At 36.1% G+C, this 16111-nt stretch overlaps 2 protein-coding genes across 2 annotated transcripts; both read right to left on the bottom strand.

Annotated features, from left to right (window-relative positions):
* Nucleotides 1-2995: 2995 nt before the first annotated feature.
* LOC116294768 (endothelin-converting enzyme homolog) lies at nt 2996-13075 on the bottom strand. The gene is made up of 13 exons (XM_031702428.2): nt 12952-13075; nt 12440-12674; nt 12176-12274; nt 11997-12083; nt 10985-11088; nt 8545-8606; nt 8003-8057; nt 6893-6960; nt 5882-6012; nt 5407-5475; nt 5009-5107; nt 4092-4162; nt 2996-3700 (listed from the first exon to the last, which is right to left on the bottom strand). The coding sequence occupies exons 1-13, from the start codon at nt 13017-13019 to the stop codon at nt 3592-3594; spliced, it is 1257 nt and encodes a 418-aa protein (XP_031558288.2). The 5' UTR covers nt 13020-13075; the 3' UTR covers nt 2996-3591.
* A 511-nt stretch (nt 13076-13586) lies between these two features.
* LOC148910240 (endothelin-converting enzyme 1-like) lies at nt 13587-15656 on the bottom strand. The gene is made up of 4 exons (XM_089032006.1): nt 14909-15656; nt 14657-14707; nt 14145-14264; nt 13587-13691 (listed from the first exon to the last, which is right to left on the bottom strand). Exons 1-4 carry the CDS (start codon nt 15554-15556, stop codon nt 13587-13589), a joined length of 924 nt encoding a protein of 307 aa, XP_088888132.1. The 5' UTR covers nt 15557-15656.
* Nucleotides 15657-16111: the final 455 nt, after the last annotated feature.

The raw sequence follows: 16111 nt of genomic DNA on the forward strand, positions 1-16111 counted from the left end.
CATACAATCAGGCTGTTGTCTTTCCTTTTCCTTTTTAGCTACCCCTCTAATTTTCTGCGCTCCGTGTCGTACTTGAATTACCTTAACATGTGCAGCAGGAAATGTCAAAGTCATGAAACTGAATCTTAGACCTGGTTGGTTCTCACTAGCGACAAATACCGATGCAAGCTTAAGCACAAGCGCAAGAGAACGGAAGATTTCGTGTTGTGCTGATGCTTGCGTCGGTTTTTGTCCCTAGTGAGAACCAGGCTTAAGATTCAGATTTAATGACTTTGACCTTTCCTAGTTCGTGATTGTAACTCAAGTAACCGGAAGTTAGATCGAGCGCATGAAAATAATCATGTCCTTTTTCTGCTTGTCCGTCCTAGCAGAAATTTATTTTCGCGTAATTGGAAGGGGCATATGAGCAAAACTAGACAAAAAAGATTGAAATTCAAATATATAAAATATAAAATGAAATAATTCAAGAGTGGTATAAGGAAATTAGACCTGGTAAAATTTATGCAGGACAACTTTCCGTTTCATGACTGTCACGCTTTATGTAATAGATGATTTATTTTGATTATATTTTCATTTTTTAATTAAATTGTTTTTGAGAAGGGGGGGGAGGGGTGGGGGGAGTAACAAGACATTGCTGATTTCATAAATTCAATAAATATATAAGGGTATATATATTTTGTTAACTAGGTATTATATATTCACATAGATAAAGTTTATCATTATATTATCATTATTATATTATTTTTTTAAATAATTTATATATAATTTGTATTTTCTTATTCTTATTGACCTGATAATGACGTTACGTAAACGTCGAAACGTCGTCTTTTATTAAATTAATGTTTTTAAAATATAGTTTTTTTATCGCTGAATTTCTTAGTCAAATGTTTTATTAAGTCGCTATTTATACATTGATTATTATTATCATTATTATTATTGTTGTTGTTGTTGTTATTATTATTATCATTATTATTATTATTATTATTATCATTATATTTTGAAACATTGTTTCCACTTTCAGCTTAATACAATTTGCAAAGTTGCTTCCTTCATCCTGTTTTGAGGAAGAGGGCATGGCCTTGAAACCACACCTTAGACTCATAAGCACTTGATGCCATAAATATACACGTTTGATGATGTCGTTGGTACCACGAGGTCTCGGGCAGGTATGTACATAAGGATGTAAATTGATCTGTATAGAATCGAAAGAACATGTATTTGAAAACCCCTCTTTATTTACCAGATGTTATCTGTTATATTGTATTTAATATAATGTCGGGCACAAGTAACTGATTGGAACGGTCTTGCATTGTCTGTTTGTTTAATCCCCTAGGGTGGACCGCAGTGTACTGGGAGCATTTGATACACATCTCTTCTACGAGTCTCCTGGACACTATACTCGACGCGATTCATCCGGTACGAATAATAAGTAAATTCATTTTACAAAGCATAGGTGTAATTCAGTAAATATAGATTTAAAGTACATATATCTTTTTTATAATTTTAAATTCCTATTTTGAATTGAATTTATTATTTGTATTTTATTTATCATATTCATATGTAACATAAACGCAATTCAGCCTATAGGCTGCAATGTTTTCTGAATAAAACTATCTATTTATCTATCTACCGCAATAAGCCTTTTCATAGTTTAAGAATCGATTCCACTGCGCATGCGATTTTATCCCGAATTTCTCACCTTCTTTTGTCTAAATCTTCTTTTGTTCTTAATTAAACAAAAGAAGGTGAGAAATGCGCATGCGCAGTGGAATCGATTCTTAAACTATGAAAAGGCTTATTAGTTGTCTTTGCTATGAATTTATTCTATCAACCCATCCCTCCCTTTCATCTTCCGTCCGTCCGTCCGTCCGATGCACTCGTGGTCACGTAAATTAGGTTTTATTAACACATAAAAGAAAACCCGGTCTATCGCGTGCCTTAGGCATCCAAGAAGTACAGTTGATTCGATTAGCTATAGTATGATAAAGATTGAAGTGTTGACCCATAAACAAGCATAAAACTTCTCATTGTTGCAACTTGTCAAAGTAGTGTTCAGGGACTTAATTTTGAATTGTCAAATGAACTTGGAAAACCCTAATCATGACCAATGAACAGGCATAATTAACATAACCTTATTCAAAGTAATCGCAATTTTCAAGGACGGATCCAGGGGGGGGGGGGGCGCAAAGGGGGGCTAAAGTCCCCCTTCAGCAGAAAAATACGATGCTTTTTTATATTGTTTTCCGTTGTGTTGACGGAAGAAACTCGATTAGCCCCCCCCCCCCCCAACTCAATTAGCCCCCCCCCCAAAACTCAAGCCCCCCTCCCCTAAACTCCATTAGCCCCCCCCCCTCCCCCCCCCCCCCCCCCTCATATTTTTTTCTGGATCCGCCCTTGGCTTTCCCTGTTTCATGGTAAAGTGCAAACAGGAAGTAGATTCGGTTTTGCAAACTTGGATGTACATGTTTTCCCATTCAAGACCATGAATCTTTTCTCATATCGTAATATTATATAATGTGATGTAATGTGGGATAATAATAAATTATTTCTTAGAAAGACCATCTATCATTCCCTAGAATATCCTTTCTTTATTTAACAGTTTGCATTAGTATTCGTGTCCTGTTCGTCCGTACTTGACCTTTTTGACCCCCACGCCCTCTTTTTTCCTTTTTTGTTATGGTTTTTTGTTTTGACATCATTTGACACCATAAAAGACACTTGTATCTAGACACAACTCAAACAAAAAGAAGCTTTTTCTCAAGCTAGGATGACAAGTGGTCTGAAATGGCAAAGGATTACTAACCAAGGTATATAACGAAGACTGGCTAAAGAATGGCCACAGCAGTACGGACCATGGGGCTGTCGGTCATGAGTGAGAAGGTGGTGTAGAAGCATTCTCTTTATAAATATATTCTGACAAAAGAGGACATTTTCTTTGAGAGAAGCAAACTCCTTAGACGGCGTGTTTTGTGTCAACTATTTTTTTTTTATTAGCATAGCCGCAGACCTTTCATAACAGTATACATTCATTATTAACTTTTATAAGTAGATTATTTTATATTGCGTCGTGGATATACAGCTCATCCAATAAAAGGTTGGTGAAGGTGTTGTTGCATAATGTTGAATGCTGCTTAACAAGTTTGGACCTCATGTATTCTAGTTAATGCAAATAACGTTAGCACAGATATTATGCTGGTAAAGCGTGTAGACAAAGTATACGAACTCATGTTCCATGATGCTTAACAAGATTGGAATTTATTATAGTGGTCATTGTGTTACTATATGCCGGAATAACATGCAGACAAAGCTTAGGAATATTTCATATGGTTGAGACCTTTTGCACACTGAATTCACGTCGCCCATAGTGTAGTTCACGCATGGTATGTGGCAACAAGCAACAAAAACTTCACCAGCCGTACTTTTTTGAATAGGTGTTTGTGACATAGTCCACGCTCACCACCACTACATTGAATATTCTAAACACACAACTCTCAACTCACAAGCTGGTTTTTACGGAAGACGGGAATCTTATGATGTCTATTAGGGTTTACCCATAATATATCAGACAATGGGCCACCAGGAGAACCATCCTTACTGAGTACTCCAAATAGAGCATTTAGTCGTCGGATTCATCGGACTGTTTGGCTGGCAGTTGAATGCGTTGGCAAACTCGACAGAGTTCGATAGTGTTCCTTTAACCCTATGGAAAAAACATGAATGGAAAAAGAAAGAATGAGATTGGATGTGGGAAGTACTGGTAGAAATAGAATGAGGAATGGGAATGGAAGTAGGAATGGGAATGAGGAAAATATTAATTAAATTAAATTAACAAAAGACAAATTAAAATGAAGTAGAAACAGGAAGGAAGTAGCAATCAAAAAGGAAATAGAAATGGAAATGGAATTGAGATGAAAAATGAATAAATACAAACACAAAGTAGTATAGAAATGTAAATGGCAATACAGATGAATAGCAGTAGGGGGAAAGTGGATAGAAATAGAAAGGGAAAGTGGAAGTGAAAACGTATCAGAACGGTGAAAAGCTTCCTTATGGCCTTGCTTCTAGCTATAGAGCACAGCTGAATATCAAACCTGAATTCCGGTTCTGTGATTTTATTCAAGAACGATATTCTGTATTCATCTGTACCGTGATAGCATAAAGTCTGTTATTAATAACAGGAAAAAAAAATTATATTAGCTCAGTAAGATATGTATTGTATGTAGAAAATATCATGATCAGCTGGGATACACACTGCTGCAGCACAACACATTTTTAGTACATTGGATAAGCCTTTTCGTTTTTTGAGTTTTTCCTGCGAGACATTGAGACTTTCCATTGAAAAAATCTAAGCCTCAGTTTTTAACTAGTAAGTAATGAAAATTTACGTCATTTCCTCAACATTCGTATTGGTGCATGAAATTGGAAATGTCTAAATTTCTGACTGCATTGTTACAAAGCTAGTGGGCTGTGCTTAGTTTGAATGGAATTCGTACCGTTACCGTACCAGTATTCTGACGGATTAAGAGAATTCAATGTATATGTTACTGTGATTGGCTGAGACGGTTGCTCCGTTATCGTACCAGTATTCTGACGGATTAAGAGAATTCAATGTATATGTTACTGTGATTGGCTGAGGCGGTATGCTCCGTTACCGAACCAGTATTCTGACGGATAAAGAGAATTGAATGTATATGTTACTGTGATGGGCTGAGACGGTTGCTCCGTTACCGTACCAGTATTCTGACGGATAAAGAGAATTGAATGTATATGTTACTGTGATGGGCTGAGACGGTTGCTCCGTTACCGTACCAGTATTCTGACGGATTAAGAGAGTTCAATGTATATGTTACTGTGATTGGCTGAGGCGGTATGCTCCGTTATCGTACCAGTATTCTGACGGATTAAGAGAGTTCAATGTATATGTCATTGCGATTGGCTGATGCAATCTGTTACCGTGCCGTGTGTTTCAAATCAATTCCACATTAATATTAATCTATGGTTATGGTACCTGTCCAAATCCTATGTAGAATAGCTGTTCATTAGTGAAGTTTAATCCTGGTAACAACCATAGGTCATTGACGTTTTTGTTTGACCAATTGAAGTAAGCCTGCAAAAACATGTAAAGGTTTTAGTACGTTGGGGGTAAGGAATAGGAGGGGGAGTGGGGGGAGGGGGAGGGAAGGGAAGGGAGGGGAGGGAGGATGGTCCATATCTGTAGACGGAGGCGCAGCATTGTGATGGGAGGGGGAGGCGGATCAACGAGGATAACAAGGAAAACATTTTCAAATCCTTTATTTCAGACCACAACATTGGTTTATTAATCATGAATATATGTCATTCAAAGGTCTTTAAAGGGTTTGAAATGATAAAAGAAATACGCCTGAGCTAAAATACTTCTCTATTTACCTTGAGAGCAGCTTTAAATCCACCATTGTCTGCGATATTTTCGCCTAAATGACGGCCCCTAGCTTTGAGCTAATGGACAAGATTAATAACAAACTAAAGAAAGGTGGTCATTACATTGCTCAATACATCAATACATGTCATCAAAAAAACAGCTAGATAAAGAAAAAATGATAGATTGAGAAGAAATGGAAGGGGAAAAAGAACAAAGAAAACAAAGCATAAAGCAAGGAAGAAAGGAAAAAAAAGAAGGGTAAAGCTGCTTATTCTTCTGGACTTCAAGAGCTAAACAGAATCTGATTTGCATTTTGGATTCCACAACAAAAGAATCCAAAAAAGAAATTTCAACGTATTCTGACATTGGATTCAAGACGGTAAGAAACCTAAACTAAGATGATTATTATATATTGGGGAGTAATCACGTACTTTACATGTCAAATTATCAAAACAAATCTCAACTAGTTAAGGAGCCACTTACGGGATAAAGTCCGAGTAGCAGGTATCTTGAATACTGATCGATGATACACTGGATTTTGGCTTTGAAATTGTGAAGAGAACTATTTGTCCACCATTGAGAGCTTATTTCACCTTCTTTGTTAAACTTGCTGCCTGGAATAAAATAAATAATATATTTTCATTACTCAATAGTAAATGGAGTCTACAAATGGTCTTCGTTCTTTCTTGTTCCTCACCATGTGAATTTGACAAAATGATATAAGACATTCAAACAATTATCTTAAAACCTTTATTTATTCCTCCTAGAGAATTGTTTAGTTTTGTCGTGTTTTCTATACGTTTGTCTCACTTTTTCTGTTGCGCATGCGTTAGCGTTACTAGGCAACTGATGACAGCGAAAATAGTGCGCTCGTTAATAGTCAGCAAGACACGAGTGAAAAACGCCTGCGCATGCTCTGAATTCGTATGCAAATTTGTAAATATGTAAATTTGGCTTTCAAACCTGTCCGATAAATTGGACTTGCCAAAATGCCAAAACTTAGCGTCCATGCTTGAAACTTAAGGCTACTAATTCTTTCATATTGTGTTTGTTAATACAGTATCTTGGTCCGACAGTTCTCTCGAACGTTTTCATACACTTGAAAAAACAAAAAATATTTTCTCACTCAAACTCTTCAAAATTCTTAGAAAATGCGCATATGCGCAAAGGTTTTTCTCTATTGTCAGTCAGCAGTTTTAATAAAAGGATATGCTCACTAGTATCGTGGGCTCAAAAATCTTACAGCAGACTTTGCGGTTGTCATGCGTAGAGGTGTTCAATAAAAAAACCTAGTTTTTTCGTCCACAACAATGGACGGCGGTTAGATCAATTTCTGTGGAACCAATCTTAAGTTTTGTTTTTATTCCTTGCTACCGTATTTAATACTGACCACTGTTCTATAACTTCAACATTTATTATTTCTAAACGAATAGGTATAGCAATTTTTCCCTTAGTTTTTTTCCTTTGCTTCGTTTACACAATCCTGTTCCTTACCAACGTTATCGAATCCATGTGTTATCTCATGTGCGATGAAAAACCCAAGAGCACCAAAATTTAGCGCTCTGAAAACGATAAAGAATTGCTTTTTTGTAGCGCACACAACTAAAGGGATTGATGGAAATGAGTAGAGATTGGGTACTTATCTTGTTGACTCATTTCACATCAGAAATTATGGGATATCATCCCTGATATTTTTTCCCTAGTTGGTTATAACTCGGGGTTTCTGAAAAATATCAGCGACGATATACCATAATTTCTGATTTGCTTTTCATATGCTTTTGATATACTAGTGTATATTTATCATATAGACATTAGGGTTTTACTGGGAAATACACCACTCGTATTTTTTCATACGAACTGCATCCGGGACCTCAGTGACATATTTCCATTTCCTCACTAGTGAAGATATACATGACTTCTTTTCCAAAGTTTTCAACAGGTTTTGGCTTGTGTTTAGATAATAAAAAGAAAATCTCTCTCTCTCTCTCTCTCTCTTTCTTTCTCTCTCTCTCTTTTTCTTTCTCTCTCTCTCTATAATATATATATATATAGGGTCAACGTTTTTGCATATATGGTTGTATACAGTCCTTTGAAAAAACGTTGTCGCTGACCAGCTTCGCGATTACGACTCGACTACACCGAAAAAGAGTATGGGTAAAAATCACTGAAGGGTTATCTGCAAATATTATTAGCTACGTCTTGAGGTCACAGCGTTTCCATTTCGTTAGCCATGTCTCGAGCATACAGTAAAGATCTACGCTGACGAGCGGTTTGAATGACACAAGTCCTCGGCATGAAAACTGAACCGAAAGAAGAAGCTATTAACTTGTTTTCTTTTCGTAGAATGCGAAGGTAAACATTCATTCGAGCTGTACTCTCCATGATATTCTTTAGCGCCAGCTAAAATTTTACTGCTTCAGTTATTTCTACTCATACTTCCGTTCGGGCTAGTCGAGTAGTCGCGGAGCCGTTCAGCGACAACGTTTTTTCAAAAAGCTGCATATAAAACCAAGATCTAGAGAGTATATATATATGTATATACTGTGTCCAATCATCATTTATATCAGTATATAATGTATAAAGAAAATAAGAACATAGTCTTACTTCAAGGAGTCACTCTTGTACACGAAGGGTGGTCTGATAATCCCGTCTGTAAGAACTAAAGATACAATTCATAAAATGAACTCAGCATTAGAGGTACGATCACCGGTACAAAATATAAATAAAGTAGTACTTATCGTGGAGAGTCTTTAGTTCTCAAGTGTGGTACATACTACGATAATTTATTTACACCTAGTTTATATATTTCGAAAATCGTTGTCCCACCAAGAGCCTCAAGTAACAAGCCAAGGCTCCAGAATACGCAGGTACTTTTAATCCTAATTGATTTATTCATGGTTCATGCAAGTGGCTATAGCTCTACACTAATTATCATCTCAAGCAGCCTTGCTTGGAGCAATTTGTGAAGTCAATAAATGAAAATGCACCATGAATAAACTAATTACAGCTAAAAGTAACAGCGTTCTCTGCAGTCTTGGCTTGTTGCTTGAGACTTTTGGTGCGACAACGATTTCTGAAATAGGTGTATATACCACGGTTGGGATAAAGTATATTTGTAAAGTTTGGATTGACTTTATTCTACTTACATATAGTATTACTCTTACGCAAATAAAAGGCACCAGCATACTGAGGTTTCGTAAACCACCACCTAAAAATGAACAAATATTCAACAATTATTCGCCGATGGCGACGTGAATATTGGGGAATAATTAACGAGACGCGAGTCTTAGAGCGAATATTCACTGCGCCTAACACCAGCGAATATAATAATTGATAGAGAGAGGGGTTTTTTTTTTTCATTTTTTTTTTTTTTTATCACTGCAAGCGGCACAAATTGACAAACGAGCGTGCGCATAAGACGTAAATTGTGACCAATGAGCGCGCCGGATTTATAATTTTCACTTGTGTAAAAATACTAAAATCGTCCGAAATTTAATTTGGCTGAAACTTCAATGGAATAATCTTTAAGGGTTTAATAATCACTGGCTAAATTTGCCTTAATATTCCAATGGGAAGTATTATGTTTTTACGAATTTTTGTAGGTGTCTGTGACGTCATACACTAAACATCGCTCCATCTATTTCTTTACAAGAAAACTTCATGTTTTACTCTTTTTCTATTAAACCCAAAGGTTCGCTGAGGGACTTAACGTACATAACTTGTGATTAGAGTAATAACGTTCGCTGAGGGACTTAACGTACATAACTTGTGATTAGAGTCATTTTATGATATTTTTTCCTTCAATACTGAGTATAAAACTAGCGGATATTTTGGCTACAAAATACAAAGAAATGTATGGAGCGATGTTTAGTGTTGAGTGTATGACGTCACAGACTCCTATACAAATTCTTTAAACTATAACACTTCCCATCCTAAAAAAACTTTAACCAGTGATTTTCGTGCTAGTCCCCCTCTAAGTATTGGGCTCATTGTCCTCTAGACTGACGTCCCTTCCGTCCGTCCGCCGTCCGTCCGTCCGTCCGTGTACACAACACAGGAATCCCGCTTGATGTCAAAGCAAAACTACTCACAAATGCGGCTCTCAAATGAACAGAAAAAATCGCTTTAGGACAAGTCATAGACCAAAAACAAATAAAAAAAACTTTCATGTAGTCAAAGATGGATCAAGAAGTGTTCTTCAAGAATTCAGGTGTGTGGTTTTAGCAAACAATCGTATATATATATATATATATTTTTTTTTTTTAACAAGCATTTTTCCCGACGAATCGACAAATCAACGACTTTCTCTAAAAACTTTTTATATTTCTATAGATAAGCTTGATATTATTTTAATGCTGGAGGAAATATAACACGGAGAGCATATTACGACAACAAATATTCGTCCTTTATTTAGCTTTGTAAACCTTTAACAATTCGGTTTGTTTTAACCAACTATCGTATGTTTTTCATTCAAGAAAAATGCAGCTTTGTTCGCTTCCTATTGCGGGGTTCCATTGGCAAAACAAAGAAGACTTTCATTCAATAATTCTATATCTTTCCACAGATAATTTATTTAATCTTTGAATGAAATATAAATTGTTACCAAATATTCAACTGTTTATTAATGCTGTTCAAGCAAGTATGATTATAAAAATGAGAGATGTTATTGTATAAAGACTTTGTCTTTCGCTTTAAAAAGCTAAAAAATACTCAAAAAATTTACAAACGCCAATTTACTGGCAAGAAATTCGTCATTTTGTATTTTGCATTGCCTTTTGCATTATTTTCTATTTTGTCTCAGTTGTTTTTTCAAGTTTAACTGAATGTAAACTTCGTCTCGCTCTGTAAAGGACGAAATTATTATAACAAAGAGGTTATTTTCTGCTCACCTTAACCAGTTTTCAAGTCTGTTTTGTTAATCTTGATTTGTCCTAAATCTCCATATTTTCGATTTCAATTAAAGACATCCGAGGAAAATTTCACTAAACTTGATATTGTATTGTATTATCGGTAGTTATCTTTCGTTTTTCTTTAAGTAAAAGAGATTCAAAGCCTAAAACTGTCGGCCTTGGAAAATTTTGTCGAAGAAAATCTTCCAAGAACAAAACTAGCCCCTGAGAGTGGTGGTGAGTTGTATACAAAATTCCTAAGTGGGAGAGTATAATCGCGCAAAAAAAAAAATGTACTGCATTTTGATTCGATTTCACTGCATGGTTTTTATTATGTGTTCTCCCTGTGACTTCCGTATCGGGAGCTCCGCTTTTAGGCAGTGCCTAAATATATATTCTATCTTAACCAGATGCTAGACAGAACGTGGCCAGAACACACAACCAAACAAGGAACAATTGAAAATAAAAATCAGAAAAAAAGCTCTGTTATTCTGAGTATCTGTTACCGATATTTTCTGTATTAAAAATTCTTTGAAGTTTGCAGGGCCGTGTTTTGAAATTTAATAAAAACATTGCACGGACACGGATGGGTAGGCAAAGAAAGGAAAGAAAGAAGGAAGTAAAAGACGAATGAATGAGTAAGTAAATAAATGCCGACTACAAAATATTGATGTAACTAAAATACTCGTTTTCTTACTCTCTTTTATCAGCTGTAGTCTTAAAGTTCCCCAGACGCGCATTGTTCTTTGCTTTGGTTATCGCTATCATGTTCTGGTGAAAGTTGGTGTTACTGGTAATAACCTATGAAATATGTATGGCATCATAGTTAATGGAGTGGAATGGTTTGGAAACTCCATACAACAAAGCTATTGTTTTGCGTTTGATGTTGAACCGTACCATCACGTGATACCGTGCACAAGGAATTAAAGCAAGTATGGCTGAAAATACTCATTTCCTTATTATTTTCATGTATGAACATTTTGAAAGTGGAAACTTCCATTGGATAACCACAAAGCAACAAAGCATGCGGATAACTATTTCCGCGCAGATACAGTTAAGTTTTAGATGATAAATAAGAAAGCATGAAAAAAGGCATTTTCCTTTTCAATAAAGAATTGATATTAATCATGTACGATTAATTAACAAATAATAACTATTTAAGAACGTTTTTTTAAGGGAAAAATCTTCTATATTCCTTAATACTGTGAACTAACGAAGCAATTGTTCCCTTCTCTGTACACGGTCAACGTCATACACTTATTTCAATAAAGTTAGTCACCTGAAAAAGCTACAAAGCTGAGACCGACAAGGATTATGGATAGATACATTTTACACGTTTCAACCGCTTGATAACTGTTGATAGACTTGAGATCTTCTACCAGTTACAAGTTCACCTCCTCTGAGCATCCTCAACTGCTGCAGTTTGTGCCAAAAGCTTTACTTGTTGAATATGAAACATTTTCCAATGATTCTCAGTGATCACAGCTTTCTAGGTTTTTGGTGACTAACTTTATTGAAATAGGTATATAACAATGGATAAAGTCGAACCAAAACCTAGAACATTTGGTTTCTTAACCATTCCACTTCATTAACTATGATGGCATCAAACCATGAAAATATTTTTTACACTGGACGTTTTTAAAAAAAAAGATCATTAATCTATATTCTTATGATCGATTCTATGGTTACTCTAAAGAGTATATACTTACATTATCATACTTGCTGAATTTACTTGTGAATGACGTTGTATTAGCAAAGTAATAAGGAAAACCCACTTCATTTCTCATAACATCAAGCTAAAGGATGAATCAATCGATGTCAGAAACCAAACGAAAAAGACTGAAGGAAATTACACAAGTACTTATATAATACCAAGTGCACTACGTACCTTGTCATACACTGTATTCTTGGTGGTATCGTCTAACCATGTTAGTGATTTGACGTTCTCTTTGAAAGCCTTTCGTATATCGTTTGTGATGCCTTTGATCTTTAATGATAAGGATTTTGATGCAGATAAATAAATTAATAAAGTGGGAATAAAAAAAAGGGGAAAAAAGGAGCGAATGAAAACATTGAATATTAATGAAAACGTTGATAGAAGGAAAGATGGTAGAAAGGAGGAAAAGATGGGAAGCATAGGTCCCTCACATACCATGTTTTGGTTTCGTACCACTTTGGTGTAATTGTCCCTTACGTATGACGCGCCTATGATGTCACCAACGAAATCTCTACTATTAGCATATTTCATACAAGCTTTCCATCGTTCCTCTTGGCCTCTAATCCCACTTGTGCTTCTTTTGTATAGCATGCTTGCATTTCTATAGGGCTCAGACATGAAGGACATCTCATCCTGGATCACATACCACACAAGGTAGTTCGCCAAGACACTATAGGGTTATAGATAAGGTTACAACTTTTGTCATTCTTTGTTGAATATTGTAATTAGATAGCCGATAAAATTAGGTCGTTATAGGTAGCTAGGTGAGTAGGTACTAGATGGGCAGACAGACAGATAGATTATAGCTAGATAGGTTTATTGATAAGTTATAGGTAGGTGGGTACATTGGTACGGAGGTAGGGAAGTATGTATAGGTAGGTAGGTAGGTAGGCGTTACCTCCTTTAGTATCCTAAAGACGACAATGCATGTAAAGACACCTTCATACCTTTTCGATTCATTCCGCACCAATTCCATACATTTTTTTAAGTAAAGCAGTGTAGGAACTTCGATCATTTCGCTCCCAAGCACGGTTTTAGGTGCCAACACCCTATTTAGGTGATTGAGCCAATCAAACTAAATATAAAATCATGAACAGAACTTTTAACCAATTGAAAGCCATTAGAAGATAAAGATGATGATGATGATGATAATGGTGATGATGATGATGATGATGATGATGATAATGGTGATGATGATGATGATAATGATGATGATGATGATAATGATAACAATGATGATGATAATAATAATGATGATGATGATAATGATGTTGATGACGATGATGATGGTGGTGATGATGATGATGATGATGATAATAATGATGATGATGATAATAATGATGGTCAAGACGATGATGATGGTGGTGGTGATGATGACAATGATGATGGTGATGATGATAATGATGGTGCAGGTGATAATGGTGTTGATGATGATGGTGGTGATGATGATGATGGTGATGATGATAATGATGATGATGGCCATGATCAATAATAATAATAATGATAATAATGATTATAATGGTGATAATGATGATAATGATGAGAATTAAATGTGAAATGTAAAGGCATCTGAATAATTAAGTCAGATGTCGAGATATAATTCATTACATGCCTGAGGAGCATCTCTTTGAAGTTCATTGATGGACATTCTATGGTAGAGGAGTTTGGCGTGTGGCGGTATCATTATCTAACAAAAAGAGGATACAATGGTGAGATTGGTTTATATCTTTTGGAAGATGAATATTTAGTTATGGAAGATAAAACGCTGGAGCTGTAGGGGCACGAGAAAAACAAGTTTAGGATCACGAAGCGAAGCACGTGTAGCAGTGTTAGTGAAGCGTGCTAAGGGAAACGATGGTTGCTTAGCAGTGAGGGCGCTCGCATCTCACCAAAGTGACCCGGGTTCGAGTCCCGCCTGGCTCGATGTCATATGTGAGTCGTATGTTGTAGTTGCTTGTTGGTTCTCTCATGTGCTTCGAGGATTTTTCTCCGAGTTTCATCCTTCGATTAAAAAAATTAGTTTCTAAGTTCCAATTGGAATCAAGTGAAAGAAGAGCCTTTATTTCCTTCTTTCTTCCTATCCTTGCGTCCCTGGTTGCCTGCCTTCTTCAAGAACCTAATGCGGTATTAGTTTACTTACCCCTGCAAGTTTGGTTTCAAAGTCAATGATTTTTTGTGCTTTCTGGGAAACTACGGCATTGTTCGTGCCGCCCAACAACTTGACAACATCTTCGATATACTTCTTGTAGGCTGCAAGAAACTACGTGAAAGGAACAAACGTACACAGTTTTTAAGTACGTCTGGTCGCGTCCTCATAATAGTTATTAATAATAATAATGATAATCATCATCATCATCATCATTAGCATCAGCTTCACCCTCATCATTATCACCATCATCATCTTCTTCTTTATAATTATCATCATCATTATCATTATCATCATCACCATCATCATCATCCTCAGCATTATCATCTTGACCATCATCATAATCATCATCATCATTTTCATCGTCATTATCATCCTCCTCCTCCTCCTAATCATCATCATCATGACTATCAGCATCAGAATCAGCATCATTTGAAAATTTCTTTTAATTAATATTCATGCACCATAAATTGATAAATTATAATTAAACATCTGATATCAATTACCTTTGCATTTCTGTACTTATTCGTAGCCTTTTTGGGTCCAGCTTCGTCAATCTAAAACAAATCGATGAGCCTAAGTCAGACTTTTAATTGAAATAAATAAATGGAATGGATGGGTGTTATCAAGAGATCATAGTCTCTTGATGTGATATAAATGGATGGATATTGAGGGGTAGATGGATGAATGGAGGGGGGGGGGGGGGGAATAAATAGATGGCTCTGCGAGTAGTCGATAAGTAAGAAATAGCTGATTACCTTTATAATGTATTCATCATTATGGTGTGCGTTCACAATAACTTGAACTGAAAATAACGGCCCTGATGCGGACGTATACTCTCGATGAATTGTAGCAATTGCATTCACAAAGTTCCAGTTACTTTCATTCCATCGTCCAGTCATACTCCAAGTACCCAGATCTTGGATCAGTTGTCGCAAAGGGCCGTCAGCGACATTATCAATCGTAGCCAAACTCATACAGGACTGGTAGACATCTGATGGTATTCGCATCAGTTGGGTACTCGCTCCTGGGATGTTGTTGATTCCTGTTTCCAACTTTCGCTTTAGAATACTCTTGTTTATTTCATCAGTAAGCTTGGTAAAAGTGACGATATACGGTGTACCGCTTGGTATGGGATTGTTCTGGATCCATCCTCCACAGACGTATTGATAAAAGTCTGTACAAGGGTCTGCAGATAAATTCATGGCTGATTTAACAAGCGAGGCTGCCTTCATACATTCCTGGGTTGTACATTCTTTACGCGGCTTTGTACTTCTTGCTCGAGTTTCCCCATTAGTGTTTGCGCTATTATAAACGCCGTCCTTGACGATCCGACTCGCTTGTACGTGTATAAGGAGCATAAAAAGGGTTACCAACAGACAACATACTGATGATTGTAGTGACATCTTTCTTCGACCTGTATATCATTAAACTGCTTCAACTACTGAACTTACTATATCGTAGTTCTCTGTGTGTTTCCACGGTCATATATTTTAAATTTGAAAAAGCCATTAAGTAATGCTACTTAAATGTTGTGAGACCAGCATAACCTGTTGGGCCCTTCACATCGGATACAAAAATATTTGACCTATTCACTTATATTTGAACGATATTCACTTATATTTGAACGATATTCACTTATATTTGAACGATATTCACTTATATTCTTATATATTTGCAAATTTAGGCACTCACAAGAGTGTTACACAGATAACATCTAAGAGAAGAGCAAATATGGAGGGATGAAACCTTTCTTCTTGTAGGCAATTAAACCCGATTTTGTTTGGCAATGTCATTCTTGCATTTTTTCCCCCTTCTTTTTATGAGCTAATGTATGTGTCTGTCAAGGTGAAAGATAAATCTTTAAGTAGCGACCAACTTATATATGTAGTTTTATTTCGCCATCTTTAAATGTGACACCGACAACCATGCTCAGGATCCCTTGTACGTTTTGTCCTCGA

The sequence above is a fragment of the Actinia tenebrosa genome, unplaced genomic scaffold (assembly GCF_029948245.1).
Source record: "Actinia tenebrosa isolate PJP-AT-01 unplaced genomic scaffold, QUT_ActTen_1.0 PGA_scaffold17__23_contigs__length_9995812, whole genome shotgun sequence".
Lineage (NCBI taxonomy): Eukaryota > Metazoa > Cnidaria > Anthozoa > Actiniaria > Actiniidae > Actinia > Actinia tenebrosa.